Source organism: Notolepis coatsorum (genome assembly GCF_963971535.1).
Source record: "Notolepis coatsorum genome assembly, chromosome: 5".
Classification (NCBI taxonomy): Eukaryota; Metazoa; Chordata; class Actinopteri; order Aulopiformes; family Paralepididae; genus Notolepis; species Notolepis coatsorum.
In genome coordinates, this window is record NC_140169.1 from 115,270,774 (window position 1) to 115,294,763 (window position 23,990).

At 47.6% G+C, this 23,990-nt stretch overlaps 1 protein-coding gene across 1 annotated transcript in view; it reads left to right on the plus strand.

The window, feature by feature from the left end:
• Nucleotides 1-2,608: 2,608 nt before the first annotated feature.
• The window catches only part of LOC311228314 (solute carrier family 23 member 1-like), a gene marked incomplete at both ends in the record, with an annotated part of 39,448 nt that continues 18,066 nt past the window's right edge, over nucleotides 2,609-23,990 (plus strand). The window contains 3 exons of the mRNA XM_084314223.1: nucleotides 2,609-2,614; nucleotides 20,352-20,489; nucleotides 21,974-22,131. Coding sequence (XP_084170349.1) covers nucleotides 2,609-2,614; nucleotides 20,352-20,489; nucleotides 21,974-22,131 — 302 coding nt within the window. The remainder of the gene's footprint in view (nucleotides 2,615-20,351; nucleotides 20,490-21,973; nucleotides 22,132-23,990) is intronic.

Here is a 23,990-nt window from a genome sequence, read left to right on the forward strand (position 1 = left end):
TCTGAGACGGCCAGAAGATGCAAGAGCATAGGGGTCTTGAGGGTGTGTAGTTAGAGACCATTGACCGGAGGTAGGCGGGAGCCGTTCCCTTTGCCGCACGGTATGCCAGGTCGAGGGCCTTGAAGCGGATTCGTGCAGCAATGGGGAGCCAGTGCAGGTCCCTAAGAAGTGGGGTGACATGGGCCGACTTCGGTAGGTTTGAGATCAGGCGGGCCGCTGCGTTTTGAATGAGTTGAAGAGGCTTGGTGGCAGTGGCCGGGAGGCCAGCAAGCAGTGCGTTGCAGTAGTCGAGGCGGGAGATGACTGTTGATTGGACAAGGAGTTGGGTGGCTTCTTTTGTCAGGAAGGGTCGGATCCTTCTGATGTTGCTCTTGATGTCTTTTTTATTTATAAACGGCTGTACCTTAGCTATGTTTCTAAGGTGTGATTAGTGGATTAGAGGAATAGTTTAATAGTGGAATAGTGGAATAGTTGAATAGTGGTGCATTGCAGTGGGTGAAACGTTTAACCTGGAAAGCTTGGTGGTAAGTAGGTCATGGCTGATGGTGTCAAAGGCCTTTCTCGGGTCAATGAACACCACTCCGACACGCCACACTTGTCCTAGTTGGCCTCCTGATATAGGTATGCATCTTGAAAAAAGAAGATTGAAGAACCTTCGCCCTGAGATAAAAAAGAGAGGGGTGTCGTGAGGTGGGGGAGGGGAAGAAAAAGAGGGCAGGTGAACCCAGACTGAAGGGCTTGGCTTACAAGGTATGTAAGCTCTCAGACAGTGAACAACACTGGGAGTCGCACCTCAACTCTTTCTCTCTCTCTCTCTTTCTCTCTTTGTTGCTAAATCTGTGTTCATCTCTTGTTAGACCTACGGCACTGAAGACTATAGCTATAAAAGACTATAGCTACAATGACTCCGGGGAAGGAAAGCAGTAGTTTTGACAATTATGCATTTGATGTGAGTATGAAATTTGGTTTATCCTGTAAAGAATCTGTATCAAGAAATAGTGTGATATCATCTTACACTTAAACGACACAATGTTTTCAATAATTTGGCCACGTCAACAGGACTGATTTACAGGTGACATCGTAAAAAGGTTTGCAACAGCAGTAATTCATTAATGAAAGGTTCCCGGAGCTCAAGCAGCAGCAATAGAATTACTTCAAAATGTGTCCATCCGGTCTGAATAACTAACCTAAAGCTACAGACATAGAATCACCCATTACTTTCCCTGGAAACAAAATCTCAATTTGCATCACTTTTGTCCACAACAGGTTTATCATAGTTTTGTATGTCATTAGTCTTGATTTTTGTTTAATTTACATTTTTTTCAGTTCAGTTAGTTAATTTCCAGAGTGGGTGTGCTCATTTCAGTTTTGGTTTTATTGCTTAAACATTTTCTGTTTTATATTAGTTTCAGTATTTGTTTTAGGTATTTGTCAGGGCAAGATGTAAGAAGTTGAGAAGGTATTGTGTAATACAAACACATCACTTTATGAAGGTAGTTGACTCAGTCATGTGAGTGACATTGCAGTCTCAATAAACATTATGCAACAATGCCTCCTCATGCCTGTTGTCTTGTTGACCAAATTGGCAATGACTAAAACTAAAGACATTTTGCATATACTGTGTATATATATATATATATATATTTTTTTTTTGTTAGTTTCATAAGTACATAATATTGTTTCAGTTTTTTCCCCTAAAGTCTATGTTTTTATCACACCTAGTTTTTAGTTTTTATATTAGTTTTAGTTAACTTCATAACCTAATCATAACCTTGTGTTCCCCATATACATTTTATATTGGAGTTTATATTATCGGAAAGAGACTATAAATACCTTGATTATTCTGTACTCCTACTCTTTACTCTATTGTAGTTAGTGGCCTCCCTAACTACCTTAAGACAGATGGCACTGGCAGTGAGATCAAAGATAAAATGAACATTGTAATAATTTTTTATGAACATTTAGTCTCTGTTGGATTTGTTGGTCTGATATTGAGCCTCACACTTCTGTAGAATGCTCAATGGTGAACCCTGCTGTAAGCTCTCCACCTTAAGCCTGTCGCTGTCTCTGAAGTCTGTAAAGTATTGAAAGGTATAGACTGTAAAAGGTCAGCAGGCCCGGACAACCCACACCTCCTAAAGACAGTCTAGACCCACACCTCCTAAAGACAGCCTAAACACACACCTCCTAAAGACAGTCTAGACCCACACATCCTAAAGACAGTCTAAACACACACCTCCTAAAGACAGTCTAGACCCACACATCCTAAAGACAGTCTAAACACACACCTCCTAAAGACAGTCTAGACCCACACCTCCTAAAGACAGTCTAGACCCACACCTCCTAAAGACAGCCTAAACACACACCTCCTAAAGACAGTCTAGACCAGGGGTCAGGAACCTTTTTGACTGGGAGAGCCATAAAAGCCAAATATTTCTAAATATATTTCATTGAGAGCCATATAGTATTTTTAACGTATAATAAATTAAATATGTCTTACTTTTAATGCGACTTCTGGTGCTGCATGGTTTTGCTGATGGCCTTGTAATCTGGTTCATACGTGGTGAGATTGAGCTTCATGCAGGCGTTGAGGCTCCATTAGTTAAACATGAGCGTAGGTTGGTCTTAATGTTCCTCATATGCGAGAATGACTGCCCACATGCATATGTAGAGCCAAACATGGTCAATACGGCAATACTCACGCTGCATTGTGTGGTATGTCACAGGAAGCTTGTTCCAAGTTTTAAGAATCAGCTGGTCTTCAGGTTGAAGATTTTTAATTTCTGTCCACTTGTGTTCCCTCGCCAGCTCTGCTCGCTATATCTTCAGCTACAGATACTATTAGCTGTATCTTCAAAACTAATTTCTGTTTACTTTAAAATGACACAGTATTATTAAGAAATATCACAAGTATTAAAAAAAAAAAAAAAAAAAAAAATTTTACTAAAAAATTTCTGGGAGCCATATGCTGTCACCAGAAGAGCCATATATGGCTCGCGAGCCATAGGTTCCCGACCCCTGGTCTAGACCCACACATCCTAAAGACAGTCTAAACACACACCTCCTAAAGACAGTCTAGACCCACACCTCCTAAAGACAGTCTAGACCCACACCTCCTAAAGCCAGTCTAGACCCACACCTCCTAAAGACAGTCTAGACCCACACCTCCTAAAGACAGTCTAGACCCACACCTCCTAAAGACAGCCTAGACCCACACATCCTAAAGACAGTCTAGACCCAGACCTCCTAAAGACAGTCTAGACCCACACCTCCTAAAGACAGTCTAGACCCAGACCTCCTAAAGACAACCTAGACCCAGACCTCCTAAAGACAGTCTAGACCCACACCTCCTAAAGACAGTCTATACCCACACCTCCTAAAGACAGTCTAGACCCACACCTCCTAAAGACAGCCTAGACCCACACCTCCTAAAGACAGTCTAGACCCACACCTCCTAAAGACAGTCTAGACCCAGACCTCCTAAAGACAGTCTAGACCCAGACCTCCTAAAGACAGTCTAGACCCACACCTCCTAAAGACAGTCTAGACCCACACCTCCTAAAGACAGTCTAGACCCACACATCCTGAAGACAGCCTAGACCCAGACCTCCTGAAGACAGTCTAGACCCAGACCTCCTAAAGACAGCCTAGACCCACACATCCTGAAGACAGCCTAGACCCACACCTCCTAAAGACAGTCTAGACCCACACATCCTGAAGACAGCCTAGACCCAGACCTCCTGAAGACAGTCTAGACCCACACCTCCTAAAGACAGCCTAGACCCACACATCCTGAAGACAGCCTAGACCCACACATCCTGAAGACAGCCTAGACCCACACCTCCTAAAGACAGTCTAGACCCACACATCCTGAAGACAGTCTAGACCCACACATCCTGAAGACAGCCTAGACCCAGACCTCCTGAAGACAGTCTAGACCCACACCTCCTAAAGACAGTCTAGACCCACACATCCTGAAGACAGCCTAGACCCAGACATCCTGAAGACAGCCTAGACCCAGACCTCCTAAAGACAGCCTAGACCCACACATCCTAAAGACAGCCTAGACCCACACATCCTGAAGACAGCCTAGACCCAGACCTCCTGAAGACAGTCTAGACCCACACCTCCTAAAGACAGCCTAGACCCACACCTCCTAAAGACAGCCTAGACCCACACCTCCTAAAGACAGTCTAGACCCACACATCCTGAAGACAGCCTAGACCCAGACATCCTGAAGACAGCCTAGACCCACACCTCCTAAAGACAGTCTAGACCCACACATCCTGAAGACAGCCTAGACCCACACCTCCTAAAGACAGTCTAGACCCACACATCCTGAAGACAGCCTAGACCCAGTCCTCCTGAAGACAGTCTAGACCCACACCTCCTAAAGACAGCCTAGACCCACACATCCTGAAGACAGCCTAGACCCACACCTCCTAAAGACAGTCTAGACCCACACCTCCTAAAGACAGCCTAGACCCACACCTCCTAAAGACAGTCTAGACCCAGACCTCCTAAAGACAGCCTAGACCCACACATCCTGAAGACAGCCTAGACCCACACCTCCTAAAGACAGCCTAGACCCACACATCCTAAAGACAGCCTAGACCCACACTTCCTAAAGACAGTCTAGACCCACAAGACAGTCTAGACCCACACCTCCTAAAGACAGTCTAGACCCACACCTCCTAAAGACAGTCTAGACCCACACCTCCTGTTGTGAAGGATCAGATTAAACCGAATATGTATATTTATTTATATATATATATTTAATTGTATTTGTATATCGTTTGATATCCCCTGTATATTCCTTGTACAATATGCATTGAATATCCCTTTAGTCTACTAAACAGCCCATAATAGTTTCATTCTACCATTGGACGAGAACCTGGCGCCAGGTTGCCATACCCCTAGGTCCAAGTTCAATCGTGCCGCCTAACATGTCGAGGCAAGCCCCGGTTCCGCGCAGGAATATGTCGGGCGAGGTACGAATGGTACTATTTGTTCATAGCGCATATATATATGGCGCAAGTAAAGTAGAACTTCCTTTTAGTCCAGTTCTTTACCCTCCAACAGAGTGACAGACGCAAAGCCTCCCCACGACGCACGTGCGGTGTAGTAAGGCCTACTTGGCCCAGAATAGGCATTGAGATATCGTGTAGATTAATAGTTGAATAGTCATAGTTTGGCACTATACCGTCGAGTTGGACGTATTCTATTAAGCTAATAATAGTCTATTTATGTATGGTGCATCGTTCGGTTAGAGTTCTAAAGTTATCAGTACCCCCATCGTTCCTGACGTTATCTGGACGCTTAACCAGGCTGGTCAGACCCCTAGTGGTGATTGCATCCGAGGAGCTCCGGGCCAAGAGCGACTGGACCTGTATATTGGATTACTCTACCCGGACGACGGCGAGCCTTCCACGGCTTGGATTATGCTTTGGGTGCTTTGATTATTCCATGGATAAAGGCCAACACTGCGGAGTGTTGGAATTACCCCCCGGAGAGGACTCCAGGTGAGACGGCGCTCTACACGTGAGGTCGCCTCACGTCTCTCCGTTGTGGACCGGCAGATACCGTCCACAGAGGGTCCAGCTGTATTCGTCTGCGGTCCGAGGTTCTGTGGGCACCGTGTCCAAGACTTTGGATTCTCCCAAGACACCGTCGGCCAGATGGGATACCGCCAGCGGCTTCTCTAACCCCCCCCTCCTACTGTCTTACAACCAGCGGGACCCCCCCCCCCCCTTAGTGTATCCAGCTATAATCATTTAAGTACCATCGCTATCGTTTCCTAAATATTCCAGGTTGTATACTTACTCCCTGCGTAACCAGAGATTGGACATTCAATGTTGATTTACCTACGAATACTCATTTGCCATAAAAGTGCATATTTCATATTTCAAATCATAAATGTAATTAAGTGATCGTTGTATACACCCTTTGCTGTATTAAACCTTCGATTTGGTACATTTGTGTGGATTCGTTTCATCAGGTGGGAAAGTGTTCATCATACTTATATCTTGTACTGGGTGGCCAGAAGTTAAAGTACATGAGGTAGTGGTATTAAATATCATATCTAACAATACAGTCAGGGAATTGTACCCCTCAGTTACAATTGGTCCTTCGAGCCGGAGGGTAACTAGTGTAATATTAATATAGTGTTATTAATATCGAAATGGCCTATGATGAACACTCCACGAAACGATCCTCCTAACCTAGAACGCCCGCGGCGCAGACGACAGACACCTCAGTACTTAGAGGCTTACACTGTCAGTCAACTACCTAGCCTTCGACAAACGGTAAACGCGGTAAAAGTAGAAAGTAAAATTATGTCTGACCTTAACGACCAGGTTTCTCCGACCACAGAAGCCCTAGTACAGGGGTGGCCAACCCGCGGCTCGCGAGCCGCATGCGGCTCTTTGCCCGTCAATGTGCGGCTCTTCCATCCATAAAAAAAAATTAAAAAAAAATTAAACAAATATATTTCCTTTTATTTATTTTTTATTTTTTTTTTTTTTACTTTTTTTTTTTTTTATGTCACTCATTCCATAAGGACGTAGAATAAACATTTACAATTTTTTTTAAATGGTCCATTTGCATGTTCTTGGTATCTGAATCTAGGGACATATATGGATCAGTGTCAGAAATAGTGTGTCTGTTACTAGGCTTGAGTAAATTGTAATGAACCAAAGGAGAATATCAATTCTATTTAAAAAAAAAAAAGAATCTTTGACTGTAAATAACACCATGCTAAAATTGACCAGACCTGAAAAATCTAAGCAAATGAATAAAGGGAAGATGATTAAACAGAAGGTTTTGTAGATACAGTACTGAATTCTGCCATCTTTTTTATAATGTAAATTTCTCCACCATTTTTCATCATATTGCAACACCGTTTTTTGCAAGACGTTCACAGAAAGGTAGAGAAACTAACTGCGTTCTGTTTTATGGCAATAACGTTCAGGTTTGTGGGAGATAATCCCAAAAAATAAGAGAAATTAAAAAGTAAATCCAGAAGTCAGATGATTGACAGGGGCTGCATGGTGTGAGCTGGGTAGGGTAGTTTTTCGAAATTTGAAAGCCCTGAGTCTCTTCCTTCAAAAGACTACACTCACTTTTGGCTGTGCCACTTCCTCCTGTCAATATGCGCCGGTTTCCGACTCAATGCCCTGAGATTTCTATAATCTTATATTTCACTAATAACAGTTAAAATAATTGGTAAACAAACATAATGCTGAAAATATACACTTTTACTGTATATCTCGGGCTTAAGAGGTTAACCCTGTGAGGCCCAAATTAAAAAGAAATTAGCAACTTCAGAGGCCAGAGGGTGGGACATATAAACACATTTACTATCAAATAGCATTGTGAGGCTGAACAACAGGACCAATTGACTATACATGTGCTTAAAGGGGAACTATCTTATAAATGGCTTTTTTCAGTGTTTACCATTGTTTCTTAGCTATGTGGACTTATATTAATAGGATATATGTCTCTAATTCTCATATTGGCGAATTCTTCCAATTCTCCTCTCACAATATTCACCCTCACTGAACTGAGTCATCTGAAAATGTGCATATCTGTGATGTCAGAGATTTCTCAGCTGCATAATAATGTGGCAGTTGATGTGGCAGTTGGCACCAGGCCACACAGTGGTTGGAGCCCAGCCTCAAAACGGCTTAAGATCTTGAGGTAGAAAAATGCGGTTTTTAGTACTTGATTAGAAATACAAAACAATGCATTTTTTTTGAAAAAAACCTAGGTGTTCCATAGACTCACAGGAATTGTGTAAAAGTGCCCAAATAGTGAAAGAAATAGTAAAATAGTTCCCCTTTAACATTTTTTAAATAAACATTATTTTTTTAAATGGCTAAAAGTGATTTTGTAATTTTGCAACCGTGGGTCTCACAGGGTACTTTTAACCCCGTGAGGCCCAAATAAAAAAGACATTAGCAACTTCAGAGGCCAGAGGGTGAGACCTATAAACACATGAAGGGTGCCGTGACTGAAAAAAAAGGTTGAGAAACGCTGGTATATGGTGTGGCTCTTTGTGGTACCACAGTCATTTTTTTGTGGCTCTTAGTCTCTGACTGGTTGGCCACCCCTGCCCTAGTAGGTCCTAATGTAACTGACCAAGCTCACGGTGGGGACCAGGAGGGAATTGACATGCCTTTACCCCCCGCCACTACTCAAGAAGTAGTCCCCGACCAGCCCCGGGAGGAAGACAACCCTACAGAGAGAGAACTCTGCACGGAAGAAGAGGAGGAGAGCGCCGAGGAACTAGAGCTCCAGGACTCCCCAACGAGTACCCCCAGGAGCGGCTCACGCAGGAGCGGCTCACCTCCACAACCGCCTTCCCCCAGCGAAGCGGAGAGGATGCTACAACAGGCGTTCCTCGTCAGCCTGACAGCCTCTACCGAACGCGATCGGCTCCAAGCACAGGCGCTTAGCGAGCGCGAACGTCTCCAAGCACAGGCGACCAGCGAGCGCGAACACCTCCAAGCACAGCAACGGAGCGAAGAACAGCGCACACGTCTGGAGATGAGACGCTTCCAGACAGAAGAGAATATGGCAAGAGACCGGGCCGACGCCCAGCGTGCCGCTGCTGGTGCCCAAAGAGACGCAGAGCGCGACAGACTACAAGCGCAACTAATAGAGCAGCTGATCAAAAGGACAACTCCCTCTCCCTCCGCCAGGGGCTCAAGGAACTCGTCGAGACAACAGTCAAGGGCAGCGTCACCACAACGAGCAAGCGACCCTGAACTTGACCAACAGACCGAGTCTAGACCCCCCGCAGACCCCCTTCCCATACCGGTCCAAGCGAGACCCAGCTACAAGGAAGGAGCGGCATACACTGCGGAGAAGCTAAATAAACGATTACAGGATCTGGAAGATCTGATAGCGGAAGAAGAGGGAGAAGAGGAGAACCAAGCCCGACGACAGCACAGTACTCCACCGGACCAGGAGGTCCCATACAGTCCAGGCTATACCCCCGCGGCGCTGCGCTACAGACCCCCGACTCTATTCACGGGTGAGCACGACGCACGACCAGCCCCGAGGAACAGCACCTGGACCAGCGGGCCATGGTACCCTGCCAGTACCAGCCCACAGCGAGGCGCAAGAGGGGACTCGCCCAGGAGGTCTCTCCCCCAACGCTCGCCGATGTATCAGCCATCCACGGCGTCATACAATGCCACACCGTCATTCCCAGACTTCGCCTATGAGAGTCGAGCACAGTACACGGAGCTCCGGATGTGCTTAGAGACAATGATGGTGGATGTCGCTGATGAACGCCACAAGTATGCAATATTACTGAAGCACCTGAAAGTACCGCGAGCGCACAATATAGCGCTAGCCTATGCTACCTCTAAGACTCCATACACAGCGGCCCTTGCAGCGCTGGATCAGAGATATGGACGTATATGGGATTACGTAATCCAGGAGATAAGGCATATTGACCGCCTACCCCCAGCCACAGACAATCGCTCACTAGACGACCTGTCAATCAAAGTGCAGTCCCTGGTAGGGATGCTGGGAGCACAACGGAAGAAGGGCATGCATGAGCTATACGCCAACTCTAACGTCGAGAGGATTTTGGAGAAGCTGCCACCCGCAAGACAGGAGCGCTTTAGGCGGCAGAGGGATTACCGGGATCCCGACGGCCCCGAGCCATCCCTCCTTGATCTGGCCGACTTCCTGGCGAGAGAGGTCAGCAGCTTACGACTGGACAACTTCGGGCGGAGCACGCCAAGCTCCAGAGAGGGACCCAGGAGAATAAATGATGGAAGAAGATCGGTGACTGTCATGCACCAATCAGAATCAGTACCGAGCAGTAAGAGTCACAGCACCCCCTCGAGAAAAGAGAAGTGGAAGATAGCGTGTCCCTACTGTGAGAAAGAACACTGGCTGTCACAATGTGACCTATTCACAAAGATGAATGCAGAAGAAGTGAGTCAATGGATAAAGTCCAACCGGCGCTGTTATCGATGTGCGCGGCCCCACATGGCAGCCGAATGCCGCCTAAAGAAAAGGTGCAGCCGGTGCGATGGAGCCCATCTAGATATACTACACGAAAGTAACGGAAGACGGCCTATACCTGCACCACGGAGCGGCACCAAGGCAAGTGTCATGTACATTGACCCCGCCAGCAGCAGCGGAGCCCAAGTGCTCTTAAAGGTAGTCCGTGTGACATTGAGCTACCAAGATAAAGTCATGGACACTTACGCCGTCCTTGATGACGGGTCAGAGAAGACCCTTCTGCTCGCCTCCGCTGCGACCCAGTTGGGACTGCGGGGGAGCAAGAACGAAATTACGATTCGGACAATAAGAAGAGATTTAAAGACGATAAAGGGCGAGAATGTCTCCTTCACCATCGCAGCCAACGGGCAGCCAGAGCGACGGTACAAGATCACAAATGCTTTCACCAGCCAAGAAATAGGACTATCGCAGTACACCTACCCTATCACCAAGTTGATGGATAAATATGTGCACCTGCGCCAATTACCTATCCCGCTCATAGACGGCGCTACCCCGACCCTGTTGATAGGCTCCGACCATGCAGAACTCATAGTCCCGATTGACCGGGTCCATACAGGCCCCCGAGGCTGTCCTGCAGCAGTCGAGACCCGCCTAGGGTGGACCCTCCAAGGCCCCCTCGCTAAATCTCTCAACCGAACAGCAGCCACTAGCTGCTTCCACTCCAGAACGACAGAAGAAGACACCACTCTCCTGCAGCATGTCGAGAGGCTATGGACCCTAGAGACAATGCCCTTTAAGAACGAAAGGAAAGATATTCGCTCTAAAGAAGACATTTACGCCATCAACCTACTCGAGCAGGGGACAAAGAGAGTCACAGTCGGCGGAGTGATGAGATACGCAACTCCACTCCTGAGGCGAGAGGGAATGCCCACCTTTCACGCAAAGAAAGACGCCACGGAGCGCTATCTACTGAACACAGAGCGGCGCCTAGCCAAAGACCCCGCTCAAGAGAGTGTGTACCGAGCTGAGATTGAGAAGCTAATCACAGCGGGACACGTAACAAAGATTGACATTAAAGAGGCCGATCAGACGACCGAATCATGGTACGTGCCGCATCACAAGGTCCATCACAACGGCAAGGATCGCATTGTGTTTAACTGCAGCTACCAGATCGGATCCCAAAATCTGAATAAAGAGCTCTTGCCCGGCCCCACACTCGGCCCCTCCCTACTAGGCGTGCTACTGCGCTTCCGCCAGGACAAGGTGGCTATAAGCGGGGATATCAAAGGGATGTTCTTGCAGGTGAGACTAGTAGAGGAGGACAAGCCTCTGCTACGGTTCTTATGGAGAGAGAAGATCGGAGATGAGAACCCATCCATCTACCAGTGGGAAGTACTCCCCTTCGGAACCACATGCAGCCCGTGCTGTGCTACATTTGCACTACAGAAACACGTCACAGAGGACCCAGCAGCACATGAAGAGGTCCAACACAGTGTGAAGAACAGTTTCTACGTAGACAACTGTTTACAAAGCGTCTCGACTCAAGAAGAAGCCGAGGCTCTCCTAATCAAGTTACGCGCCTCCCTAATCAAAGGCGGCTTTGATCTCAGGCAGTGGGCCAGCAGCGACCCGCACGTATTGCGCAGCCTCTCCTCCGCGGACAAGGCTGCCAGCAGCGAGACCTGGATGGCGACAATCCCAGGAGAAGCCCAAGAAATGACACTAGGACTAGTCTGGCGCTTCAAAACAGACTCGCTCCACTATAGACACAAACCCTTGGCTCCAGAGCAGGGAAGGTCGGCGGCGATACCGACCACCAGACGGAGTGTGTACAGAACACTCGCCAGACAATATGACCCGTTGGGATGTATTCTACCTTACACCACCAGGGCAAAGATGATTGTACGAGCACTATGGGACAAGGACCAGGGCTGGGACGACCCAATACCCGCACACCTTGCCTCAACATGGAGAGAGTGGGAGACGGAACTCCGCTCACTCCCAGGTGTCAATATACGCCGCAGCTACTTCCCATCCACAGTGAGGCCAGAGACATGCAAGATTGAGCTACACGTCTTCAGCGACGCCTCCGAAGTAGCCTACGGATCGGTGGCCTACTTGCGTGCCCAAGAGATGGGAGGAAAGATACACACTGCTTTCATCCTGGCCCGCTCAAGAATAGCCCCACGTAAGCAACAATCTATCCCACGTCTAGAGCTCTGCGCAGCCCTCGCAGGAGCGCATCTAGCCACGTTAATCCAACGTGAACTCACCATTCCGGTGCATAGAACAATCTTGTGGTCAGATTCCACGACAGTACTCACATGGATCAAGTCTGATTCATGCAGATACAAGGTCTTCGTGGGAGTCAGAGTCACCGAGATTCAAGAATTAACAGAAGAAGCAAGCTGGCGGTATGTGGACACCAAACACAACCCAGCTGACGTCATCACCCGGGGAATGTCTCTGGATGACCTAACCCGTCGCAACATCTACAGTGACGGACCAGCATTCCTCAAGCTCCCGGAAGGAGATTGGCCTACGCCCACCCCGAGGGAAGCAAGTAACGAGGAGGCTGAGAACAAGAAACCTATGTTCTGTGGACTGAGTACTGTCGCCTCCACAGACCCCAACATAGATGACTGCATTACCCTAGAGAGTGCGCAGCAAAGAACATTCCTGCGGCACCACCCAGAGATTCAGTCCACCACTGACATGTCAGCAGCTGACTACGAAGAAGCAGAACTTCGAGCCCAGAGAGACTTGTTCCCCGATGAGCTAGACTGTCTACAGGGAGGAAACCCCGTCCCATCAGACAGCAGACTGATTCACCTGGCACCAGAGAGTGACGCCCATAATCTCATCAGAGTGGGTGGTCGCCTGCGGAGAGCCCCCGATCTACCAGATGACATTAAGTACCCGATCGTCTTGAACAGCCGACACAAGGTCACAGAGCTGATCATAAAGAAATACGACGAGGATGTACACCACCCAGGAGCAGAGAGAGTCTTCGCGGAGATCAGACGTCGTTATTGGATATTGCAAGGGAGAGAAGCAGTACGGCGCTTCCAGCGAACCTGTCTAGACTGCCGTAAGTGGCGCGCGCAGCCCAGCATACCACGGATGGCTGACCTACCCCCCTGTTGCCTCCGAATCGGCGACAAGCCATTCCACTCCACAGGCATGGACTGCTTTGGCCCGCTGTATATAAAGAGAGGAAGAGGCACCGAGAAGCGGTGGGGTATTGTATTCAAATGCATGACCACCAGAGCGATACATATCGAGCTCCTTCCGACCATGAGCACAGACTCATTCCTTATGGCCTTCCGGAGATTCACATCACGGAAAGGAAAACCGTCTACATTGTTGTCTGATCACGGGACCAACTTCAAAGGCGGAGAAAGAGAGCTGAGAGAGAGCTTCCAAGCTATGGGCCCAGAACTTAAGACCCACCTCGCTCCAGCCCAGATTGACTTCCAGTTTAATCCCCCGAACGCACCCCACTTCGGTGGAACCTGGGAACGAGAAGTACGTTCTATAAAGACAGCCCTGTACGCCGTACTCGGAGCCCAGACTGTGGCGGAGGAAGTCCTAATGACAGTCCTCACGGAGATCGAGGGAGTATTGAACTCAAAGCCCCTCGGTTACGTCTCCAGTGATGTAGCAGATGTCGACCCAGTCACCCCCAACACACTCCTAATGGGGCGGCTGGACCCCGCGCTACCCCAGACAATGTACAGGCCTGAAGAAGCGAACGGCCGAAGAATGTGGAGGTACAGCCAAGTACTAGCTGACAAGTTTTGGAGCAGCTTCCTACTTCACTACCTACCGTCTCTACAGACCCGCCAGAAGTGGGTAAAAGTGAGAGACAATTTGACAGAAGGAACAGTCGTCATGATTATTGACCAGTCACTACCCAGAGCTATGTGGCCGGCTGGCCGCGTAAGCAAAGTGATCACCGGTGCCGATGGCAAGGTCTGAGCAGCTGAAGTACTCGTCCAAGGGCGCACCTACACACGTCCCGTGGCGAGGCTCATAGAACTGCCCCGACTCCCAGATACTATCGATGATGACCATGACCCCATGACTTTGTGAGTTGACTGACCCTTACAGCGGACCTTGAGTGGTAGACAGTGCGGTTAATCTGTCTCTGCTTAGCTAATTAGGTGGGACTAATTAGGGGGCGGCTGTTGTGAAGGATCAGATTAAACCGAATATGTATATTTATTTATATATATATATTTAATTGTATTTGTATATCGTTTGATATCCCCTGTATATTCCTTGTACAATATGCATTGAATATCCCTTTAGTCTACTAAACAGCCCATAATAGTTTCATTCTACCATTGGACGAGAACCTGGCGCCAGGTTGCCATACCCCTAGGTCCAAGTTCAATCGTGCCGCCTAACATGTCGAGGCAAGCCCCGGTTCCGTGCAGGAATATGTCGGGCGAGGTACGAATGGTACTATTTGTTCATAGCGCATATATATATGGCGCAAGTAAAGTAGAACTTCCTTTTAGTCCAGTTCTTTACCCTCCAACAGAGTGACAGACGCAAAGCCTCCCCACGACGCACGTGCGGTGTAGTAAGGCCTACTTGGCCCAGAATAGGCATTGAGATATCGTGTAGATTAATAGTTGAATAGTCATAGTTTGGCACTATACCGTCGAGTTGGACGTATTCTATTAAGCTAATAATAGTCTATTTATGTATGGTGCATCGTTCGGTTAGAGTTCTAAAGTTATCAGTACCCCCATCGTTCCTGACGTTATCTGGACGCTTAACCAGGCTGGTCAGACCCATAGTGGTGATTGCATCCGAGGAGCTCCGGGCCAAGAGCGACTGGACCTGTATATTGGATTACTCTACCCGGACGACGGCGAGCCTTCCACGGCTTGGATTATGCTTTGGGTGCTTTGATTATTCCATGGATAAAGGCCAACACTGCGGAGTGTTGGAATTACCCCCCGGAGAGGACTCCAGGTGAGACGGCGCTCTACACGTGAGGTCGCCTCACGTCTCTCCGTTGTGGACCGGCAGATACCGTCCACAGAGGGTCCAGCTGTATTCGTCTGCGGTCCGAGGTTCTGTGGGCACCGTGTCCAAGACTTTGGATTCTCCCAAGACACCGTCGGCCAGATGGGATACCGCCAGCGGCTTCTCTAACCCCCCCCTCCTACTGTCTTACAACCAGCGGGACCCCCCCCCCCCCTTAGTGTATCCATCTATAATCATTTAAGTACCATCGCTATCGTTTCCTAAATATTCCAGGTTGTATACTTACTCCCTGCGTAACCAGAGATTGGACATTCAATGTTGATTTACCTACGAATACTCATTTGCCATAAAAGTGCATATTTCATATTTCAAATCATAAATGTAATTAAGTGATCGTTGTATACACCCTTTGCTGTATTAAACCTTCGATTTGGTACATTTGTGTGGATTCGTTTCATCAGGTGGGAAAGTGTTCATCATACTTATATCTTGTACTGGGTGGCCAGAAGTTAAAGTACATGAGGTAGTGGTATTAAATATCATATCTAACAATACAGTCAGGGAATTGTACCCCTCAGTTACACCTCCTAAAGACAGTCTAGACCCACACCTCCTAAAGACAGCCTAGACCCACACCTCCTAAAGACAGTCTAGACCTACACATCCTGAAGACAGCCTAGACCCAGACCTACTGAAGACAGTCTAGACCCACACCTCCTAAAGACAGTCTAGACCCACACCTCCTAAAGACAGCCTAGACCCACACCTCCTAAAGACAGTCTAGACCCACACCTCCTAAAGACAGTCTAGACCCAGACCTCCTAAAGACAGTCTAGACCCAGACCTCCTAAAGACAGTCTAGACCCACACCTCCTAAAGACAGTCTAGACCCAGACCTCCTAAAGACAGTCTAGACCCACACCTCCTAAAGACAGTCTAGACCCACACCTCCTAAAGACAGTCTAGACCCAGACCTCCTAAAGACAGCCTAGACCCACACCTCCTAAAGACAGTCTAGACCCACACCTCCTAAAGACAGTCTAGACCCACACATCCTGAAGACAGCCTAGACCCACACCTCCTAAAGACAGCCTAAACCCACACATCCTAAAGACAGCCTAGACCCACACTTCCTAAAGACAGTCTAGACCCACAAGACAGCCTAGACCCACACCTCCTAAAGACAGCCTAGACCCACACCTCCTAAAGACAGTCTAGACCCACACCTCCTAAAGACAGTCTAGACCCACACCTCCTAAAGACAGTCTAGACCCACACCTCCTAAAGACAGTCTAGACCCACACCTCCTGAAGACAGCCACTGATCTTATTGCAGAGCCCATTGCTTTACATTTGTAATCTTAGCTATGTGACCGTGTGGAAGTGTGGAAGTCTGCCTATAATAATAATTGTTAGACTAGAAGTCTTTATTTGTCATGCAGTTTTTTTTAACACACACACGCGAGATGGGCGACCCACAGGAACACACACACACATGCACTGAGTCGCAGATGAAATGTCTCTCTGCACTTTTCCCATCCCGTTGTCCTTCCCCCAATGGGCAGCCGGGAGCAGATAGGGCGTTAACGTGAGCCGCGCCCCGGGGACCAATCCAAGTGGTCGTGTCCGTCTTCGTCAAGGACGCCACAGCGTTAGCGATCTGTTGTGCATGTTTTTCCATTGGGTTTATCTTATCGGGGGGAAACCCTTGCGAGCACGGGGAGAGCATGCAAACTCCACACAGAAAGGCCTGGGAGATACCCCACCTGAGTACCTGGCATCATGGAAACCTGGTCCCCAAGCGGGAATCAAACCCTGGACCTTCTTGCTGTGAGGCGACAGTGTTAACCACTACACCACCATGCCGCTATGTCACTCCATTACTAAAAAGTGGGGATCCCTCAGAAGTGAATAACTATCGCCCACTTTCTAAGCTCCTTTTTTAAATTAACAAAGGAGTTCCCCAAGGGCCCATTTTAGCACCAGTTTTATTTTCTATTTTTAAATTAGCCCTAAATGTAAAGAAAACTAAATGCATGATGTTCACAAGGGCTTGGTCACAGCCAGTAGATCATGATCATATTTTAGGTTTAACTCATTGACCACCGGGGATTAGTCTGGCCCGTTCTAGCACTGCCACGCTTTAAAAGATAGGAGTGCATCACCTTGTTTGTAGAGCTATAACTATATTCTATATTATAGCTATGGATACAATACTATGGCCCATTTGACATCACCTATCTATCGTTCAATATGTGAAAAATATCCATACGTTCCCGTGTTATACCGTGGTGAATATAAGTATGGTTTTATAGCGGTCGGTAATTCCCGAAATGCTGAGTTATAGCCTTATACGTCAATTCTACTATAAGCGTTGCCGTTTCTTGCCTGTACACGCTACTATTCCCAAATCAAATCTATGTCATAGGTATTATGTTTCATCATGAATGCATGAAAGGGGGGGGGGGGGTCGTTTCTGATTATTTGATCGTCAGTAACGGCATTCGTATTGAACACTAAAAATGCTTATCAGCCCGATCGGTATAAAAGCATTGTAGGATCAAGCTAAAATTGACGTCAGATAGTACTTACCTGTGGTCGGGAGTATTCCAAAAATATAAATTGTTTGATCGCCCATCTGGTACATGCGATGTCCATTTGGTCCACGACATAACCCACCACGAAGCCCGGAGACATTTGGCCGTTACACAGGCCAAGATACAAGGTTACAAAGGGTGCTCGATACCGCCGTCTAGCTGGATGCGGCCGGTATTGCACGTTGGCGATCTCAGACTCATTCCCTATGGTAACACCAAGGTTCCTGGATGAATAATGAATAAAAATATCGAAAAACGATCAAATAACGTATATATACATGGTTGGCGTTCAACAGTTGACGGCCAAACACGTATATAAACGTTGTTGGCGGGGATTAAGTTAAGGTGCACATTGAGCTCTATGTTTCCTCCAAACCCACTTCCACTCTCCTTCCCTCTTCCCTCTGTGCCTGTTTACAGGAAATCAAATCCTGGTTCACCTCAAATTTCCTCAAACTCAACAGTGACAAAACAGAGGTAGTCCTCATTGGCTCCAAGTCCACACTCACCAAGCACCCCAGTTTCACCCTCACCATAGACAACTCCTTGGTTTCCCCTTCCCCCCAGGTCAAGAGTCTGGGTGTCGTCCTCGACAGCACCCTATCATTCCATTCCCACATCAATAACATCATCCGGTCTGCCTACTTCCACCTTCGCAACATCAACCGCCTCCGCCCTTCACTCACCCCCAACAGCGCCGCAATCCTGGTCCACTCCCTTGTCACTTCCCGCTTAGATTACTGCAACTCCCTTCTCTTTGGTCTCCCCCACAAACTCCTCCATAAGCTCCAACTGGTCCAGAACGCTGCTGCCCGGATAATCATCAGAACCCCTGTCATCAGTCACATCACCCCCGTCCTACGCCAACTACACTGGCTTCCCATTAAACATCGCATAGACTACAAGATCCTCCTCCATACATTCAAGGCCATTCACAACCTCGCCCCTCCATACCTGTCCGACGTCCTTCACATCAACATTCCCACCCGGTCCCTCAGGTCTGCCTCCTCCATCAACCTGACCGTCCCCCCAGCCCGTCTGTCCACCATGGGGTCAAGAGCCTTCAGCTGCTCTGCCCCCCGCCTCTGTAACTCCCTCCCCCCCGACATCAGGAACATTGACTCCATCATTCCATTTAAGACCCACCTCAAAACCCACCTGTTTAGGCAGGCGTATGTCTGATTTTATTTTGTCTGATTTTATATTTTTATTTTATATTTTAATGGATTGTGATTGAGAATTTAACTGTTTTAAATTGTTGTACGGCGACCTTGAGTGCCTTGAAAGGCGCCTTATAAATAGAATGCATTATTATTATTATTATTGAAAATCTTGCGAAGAATGTTTTTCTTTTGAAGAAATGTGTCTCTCTCTCTCTCAAACACACACAGGCTAAACCAGTGATTCTCAATCTGTGCAAGCAAATGAGGAGAGCCACACAAGAGACATTTTCTGCTTACTTTTCAACCCTAAACCTGTTTTAGGTTTGGTAAAATACAACGCTGTGATCAATACAAAAGCATGTTTTTGGTTCGGTAAAATAGACCTTACCTTAGTCAGAAGGTACTCCAAAATGAATAATCCCAGTAGTTCCATCGCAATCGCAATTACTCGTGTGCATTGGGCATGTCTATAATACGGGAAACAATAGGTTTCAGGCGGGCAAATCTCCGACAGATGGCTGTGTTCTGATTCACTTTGAGGGGGAGGGGATTCCTGCAGCCAGGCACAGAGAGAGAGAGAGAGACACCTTAGAGACCCAGTTCAAAAGGAAGGCGATACTGCCACCTGTCAGGATTCGATCGTCATTGCAATTATAACGTAGGCAGCGGTGCCAGGGAGACACAGGCAGGTCCGTGCGAGTGTTTAGAATGAAAAAAAAATCAATTAAAAAAGGATCTAAAAACGAGAAACTAGTTTTTGGCGCTCAGTGGTTGGATTTGAAACACGAGAATTCTCGTTTTTGGCGCAGAAAGAATTAAGGGGTTTTAAAGAGATTTGCACTACATTCATACCTCATTTGCATTTGCACCTTGCCTTAAAAAGGTTTTTGTACCTCATTGTCTGCATTTGTACCTCATTGTCTGCATTTTTACTTTATTGTATTTAGATTGTACTTAGGTTGTACTTTAGTTTGTCTATTGTATTGTATATTGTATAGTGTTATTCCTCTTTTACTTACTTTTTTACTGTATGAAGCACATTCTCAGGGGCTCATACAGAACCAAGCATTTCACTGTAATGTACAGTACATGTACCTTATACCTGACAAATAAAAACAAACTTGAACTTGAATGAAACAGCAAATTCTGAGGTTTCTACCTCACCCAGAATCACAATAGGAAGTCAATGAAAATATAATGTCTTAAGCAAATTTGCACATAAGGTGGGAAGCTACTGGTCACTGTGCCAAACTCACCACGACGCATCACAACTAGACCCTGGAGATTTACATGACTTGGTTTATGTCAGGAGCAAGGTTTCTTCTACAAGGTGAAATACTTTGTCAGTAAACATCTTTCTGTGTTGGTGATGTGCCTTCTCAGGCATTTCCACTGCCTCGGTTATCCACATTGGCACAGCATGCACATTTGCTTTATCAATCCAGGGTGTGTTTGCTTTGTCAATCTGGGGGCCCTGCTAGCGAGTGGGGCCTGTTTCAGTTGAAATGGGTGAAACATAGCCACCTATGTTAACCACCTATGTTAACCACCTATGTTAACGGTATCTCTCTGTCTATCTGTGTGGTGTTTGTGTTGTGCTGCAGATGGATGAACATGCCAGCGACGTACCCAAGGGGAAGGAGGGAGAGGGTGAGCAGTCGGTGGAGGATGACAGGAATAAACTGGCTTACTGTGTGACTGAAGTACCCCCCTGGTACTTGTGCATCCTCCTGGCCATTCAGGTAATAAGCCTCAGCCTGTCCATTGGTGAGGATCTAGGGAGCACAGAGTCCTTTTGGTTACTGAGAGATCCTTCAGTAACTGGAAGGTCCATTCCTTTGACACGGAACCCCTACCTAATGAAAGTGCTATTAAGTTGTTAAAGAATTACTTACTTAATAGACTACAATGCGTGATGTTTAATGGCACACTATCGGAGATGAGGGAACTCCATGCCGGAGTGCCCCAAGGGAGTTGCCTGGGTCCCTTATTGTATGCAATCTTCGTTAATGATTTACCATTAGTACTTAATAATGCATCAATGGAGATCTATGCAGATGATACTACCGTGTATGTAGCGGCGGAACAATCTGAGTCTGTTAATAGGTTATTGCAAGATGAGATAGTGCTAATTTCCAACTGGGTAAGTGAAAATAAGTTAAAGTTAAATGTAGCAAAAACCAAGAGTATAATGATAGCCTCAAAATATACATCTAGATCAAATCCTAAATTAAATCTAGTTCTGAACTGTGCTGACATCGAACAGGTCAGTGAGGCAAAACTGCTGGGTGTTGTAATAGATGAAACACTTTCTTGGTCGAAACACATTAGCAATATGGTGGCTAAGATGAGCTGTGGTACTTCAATGATCAGAAGGTGTAGAAATCTGTTGACTAATGGTACAGCAAAGCTTGTAATGCAATCTTTGGTCTTATCACGCCTGGACTACTGTCCTACTACTCTAACGCCTCTAGGCTTGATCTGAACAAACTCCAGTTATCTCAGAACAGGGCGGCACGCCTAGCTCTGCGCTGCTCTGTGAGGAGTAGTGTTGGAGTGATGCATGCCGCACTGACCTGGATGACAGTGGAACAGAGGATGGCATGTAGCCTGGTAACTTTTTTGTTTAATATCTGTAATACTGGGAAACCGGAGGGTTTGCACTCACAACTTTGACACAGATCTCTTGTTTGTTTCAAGAGGCGGGAGTGACCACTGGCCTGTAACTAAGATCACAACAATACCCTTCAAAAACTATTCTCCTCTCCTCTCTTTTCCTCTCACCTCATCTTTCCTCTCCTCTCCTCACCTCTCCTCTTTCCTCACCTCACCTCACCTCTCCTCTTTCCTCACCTCACCTCACCTCACCTCTCCTCTCTTTTCCTTTCCTCTCCTCTCCTCATCTCTCCTCTCTCTCCTCTCCTCACCTCACATCTCATCTCCTCCCCCTCCCCTCCCCTCCTCTTCTCTCCTCCCTCCCCCTCCCCCCTCCCCTCACCTCACCCATCCCTCCTCTCCTCTCCTCACCCACCCATCCCTCCTCTCATCTCCCCTCCCCTCCTCACATCTTTTCACCTCTCCTCCCACATCAACCCCCCCTTCACTTCTCTCCTCTCCTCCCCCCTCCCCTCCCCTCCTATCCCCTCCTCCCCCCTGCCCTCCTCTCCCCTCCTCCCCCCTCCTCTCCTCCTCTCCTCCCTCCCCTCCCCTCTCCTCTCCTCTCCAGCATTACCTGACGGCATTTGGAGGGATCATCTCCATCCCTCTGATACTGTCCGAAGGGCTGTGCCTGGTGCACGACGGCCTGACCCAGAGTCACCTCATCAGCACCATCTTCTTCGTCTCTGGCCTCTGCACCCTGCTGCAGGTCATCTTCGGCGTCCGGTGAGTAGGAGGAGGAGGAAGAGGAAGATGAGAAGGAGGGGAGTTGTTGATTATATCATTCATTATCACAATTATTATCACATGGCAATCCCAAAAGCATCAGAGAGATCTATGTATCTATTTATTTAGTTTACAACCCAGGAGAATTGGCTTGAGAGGCCCGGTGAAACCCCTGGCCAGGGGGTCTCATAACGGGCTCCCTGAGACAAGGGAAACGTAGATCTTTATAGTCAGAGAAGATGGGTGTGTGTTACGGTCTGGTAGGTGTGCTGGACCCAGGTGCGGTGTAGTACAGACAAGACGATAGGCAGGTGTTGATATTCAAAACAATGAGCTGTTCTTTCTGACGGGAGAAATGTCCGTGTCCAAAACACATCAGATCAACTTCACAATTCACAAAGTAAACAATACGAGAAAATGGGGAAAATAAAGGGAAGACAACCAGGTCTCCAAAACACGTTAGATAGGAACTCGTAAAACGACGATGCTGCATATAAACACGTAAACAATACTTTCTATCACTGAACACATCGGTAGTCTAAACGACACGACAACTAAAAAGCGATAATGTCTTCACCACTGGAGAGTCTAGAAGATGATGATCGTTCTGACCTCCACCGGTGCTTCGCATTGGGGCGCGCGTCGCTGAGCAATCCCCGCCGGCGTTGTCTCCGGCTCTGCAGCTGGATACTGTGCCTCGGGGGGCGGTCGGCTGTGTGAGAACTGACGGTCTCCCTGGGCGGGTGGTGTTTTTTGCGACGCGAGCCTCGGGTGTGTCAGTTGTGAGGGGACGACTGGGTGCAGCTTGCGAAGGTCGGCTCCAAGCTAGAATCCCTTCGTTGCCCCTTATAGCGGTGTGGAGGGGGTTCTAGTTTGATGCCCCACGATAACATAGACTCCTCCTCAGTGAAGTAGTAGCTTTGTTTTCCTGGGGCCGTGATTCCGAGTCTGCGGTTCGATTCCCCTGGTCTCTGGAAAACGGATACCCTCTGCCGCCGTGCTGGCCCCGTTTTTCAAGACGAAAACACCCGGCACGAGGGATGCGAGTTTGGTGTTTCATTATGGGAATATCTCCGAGCTCGAGTCGGCTGTGTCTGGTAAACACCGTTCTGTGAGAGGGACGTGTGTTGCCTTTTTCTCTTTTTCTTCGGATAAGAAGAGGAAAAGACAGCGGCTGTCAGAAGTGTTGGCCTGTATCGCTATTTCTCATGTTATACAGCTTCAGAGTAGCCTATTAGCTTGCTACTGCGTTAGCTAGTGGCTATCGATAGCCAGTAGAAGCTAACTGTTAGCCAGTTAGCTCCTAGGCTAAGTCGTTAGCTGGCGGCTATGCTCGGCTGGAAACGTTAGCTTGATGCTATCAGTTAGCTTGGAGTTAGTTGTTAGCTTATGCTCAACCATTGGCGCTAGCCGTGATGAGGTAGCGGGCCCTGGCACTCTGACTACGGCGTCATCTCTGGCAGAAGATGTCGTCGGGCCTGCGCCATGACCTGCTGCAGGAGGGGGGTGTCGCGCCGGAGTGAGGCTCCTGCCGTCGCCGCTTCTGGCCCTGCCAGCGAGAGGCCTTGTCAACGTGGTAGACCAACCTGTGTTTGCGGCCTTTTTCGTCCTGCGTACGAGGTGCAGGAAATGGGATCATCCCTATGTTCCCCGGGTCCTATGTTCCCCGGGTTCTATGTTCCCCGCTTTGATTGATTAATAGATTGAAATTTTTTAAATTTTAAATTTTTATTATTTTATTAATTATTAATGTCTGCCTTGTTTTGAACGGTTAAGCTTAGGCCCTCTTTCGAACTGGTTAAGGTTAGAGTTTGGAATCAGGGCTGGTGGTCTAAAATGTTCAATCAATCAATCAATCA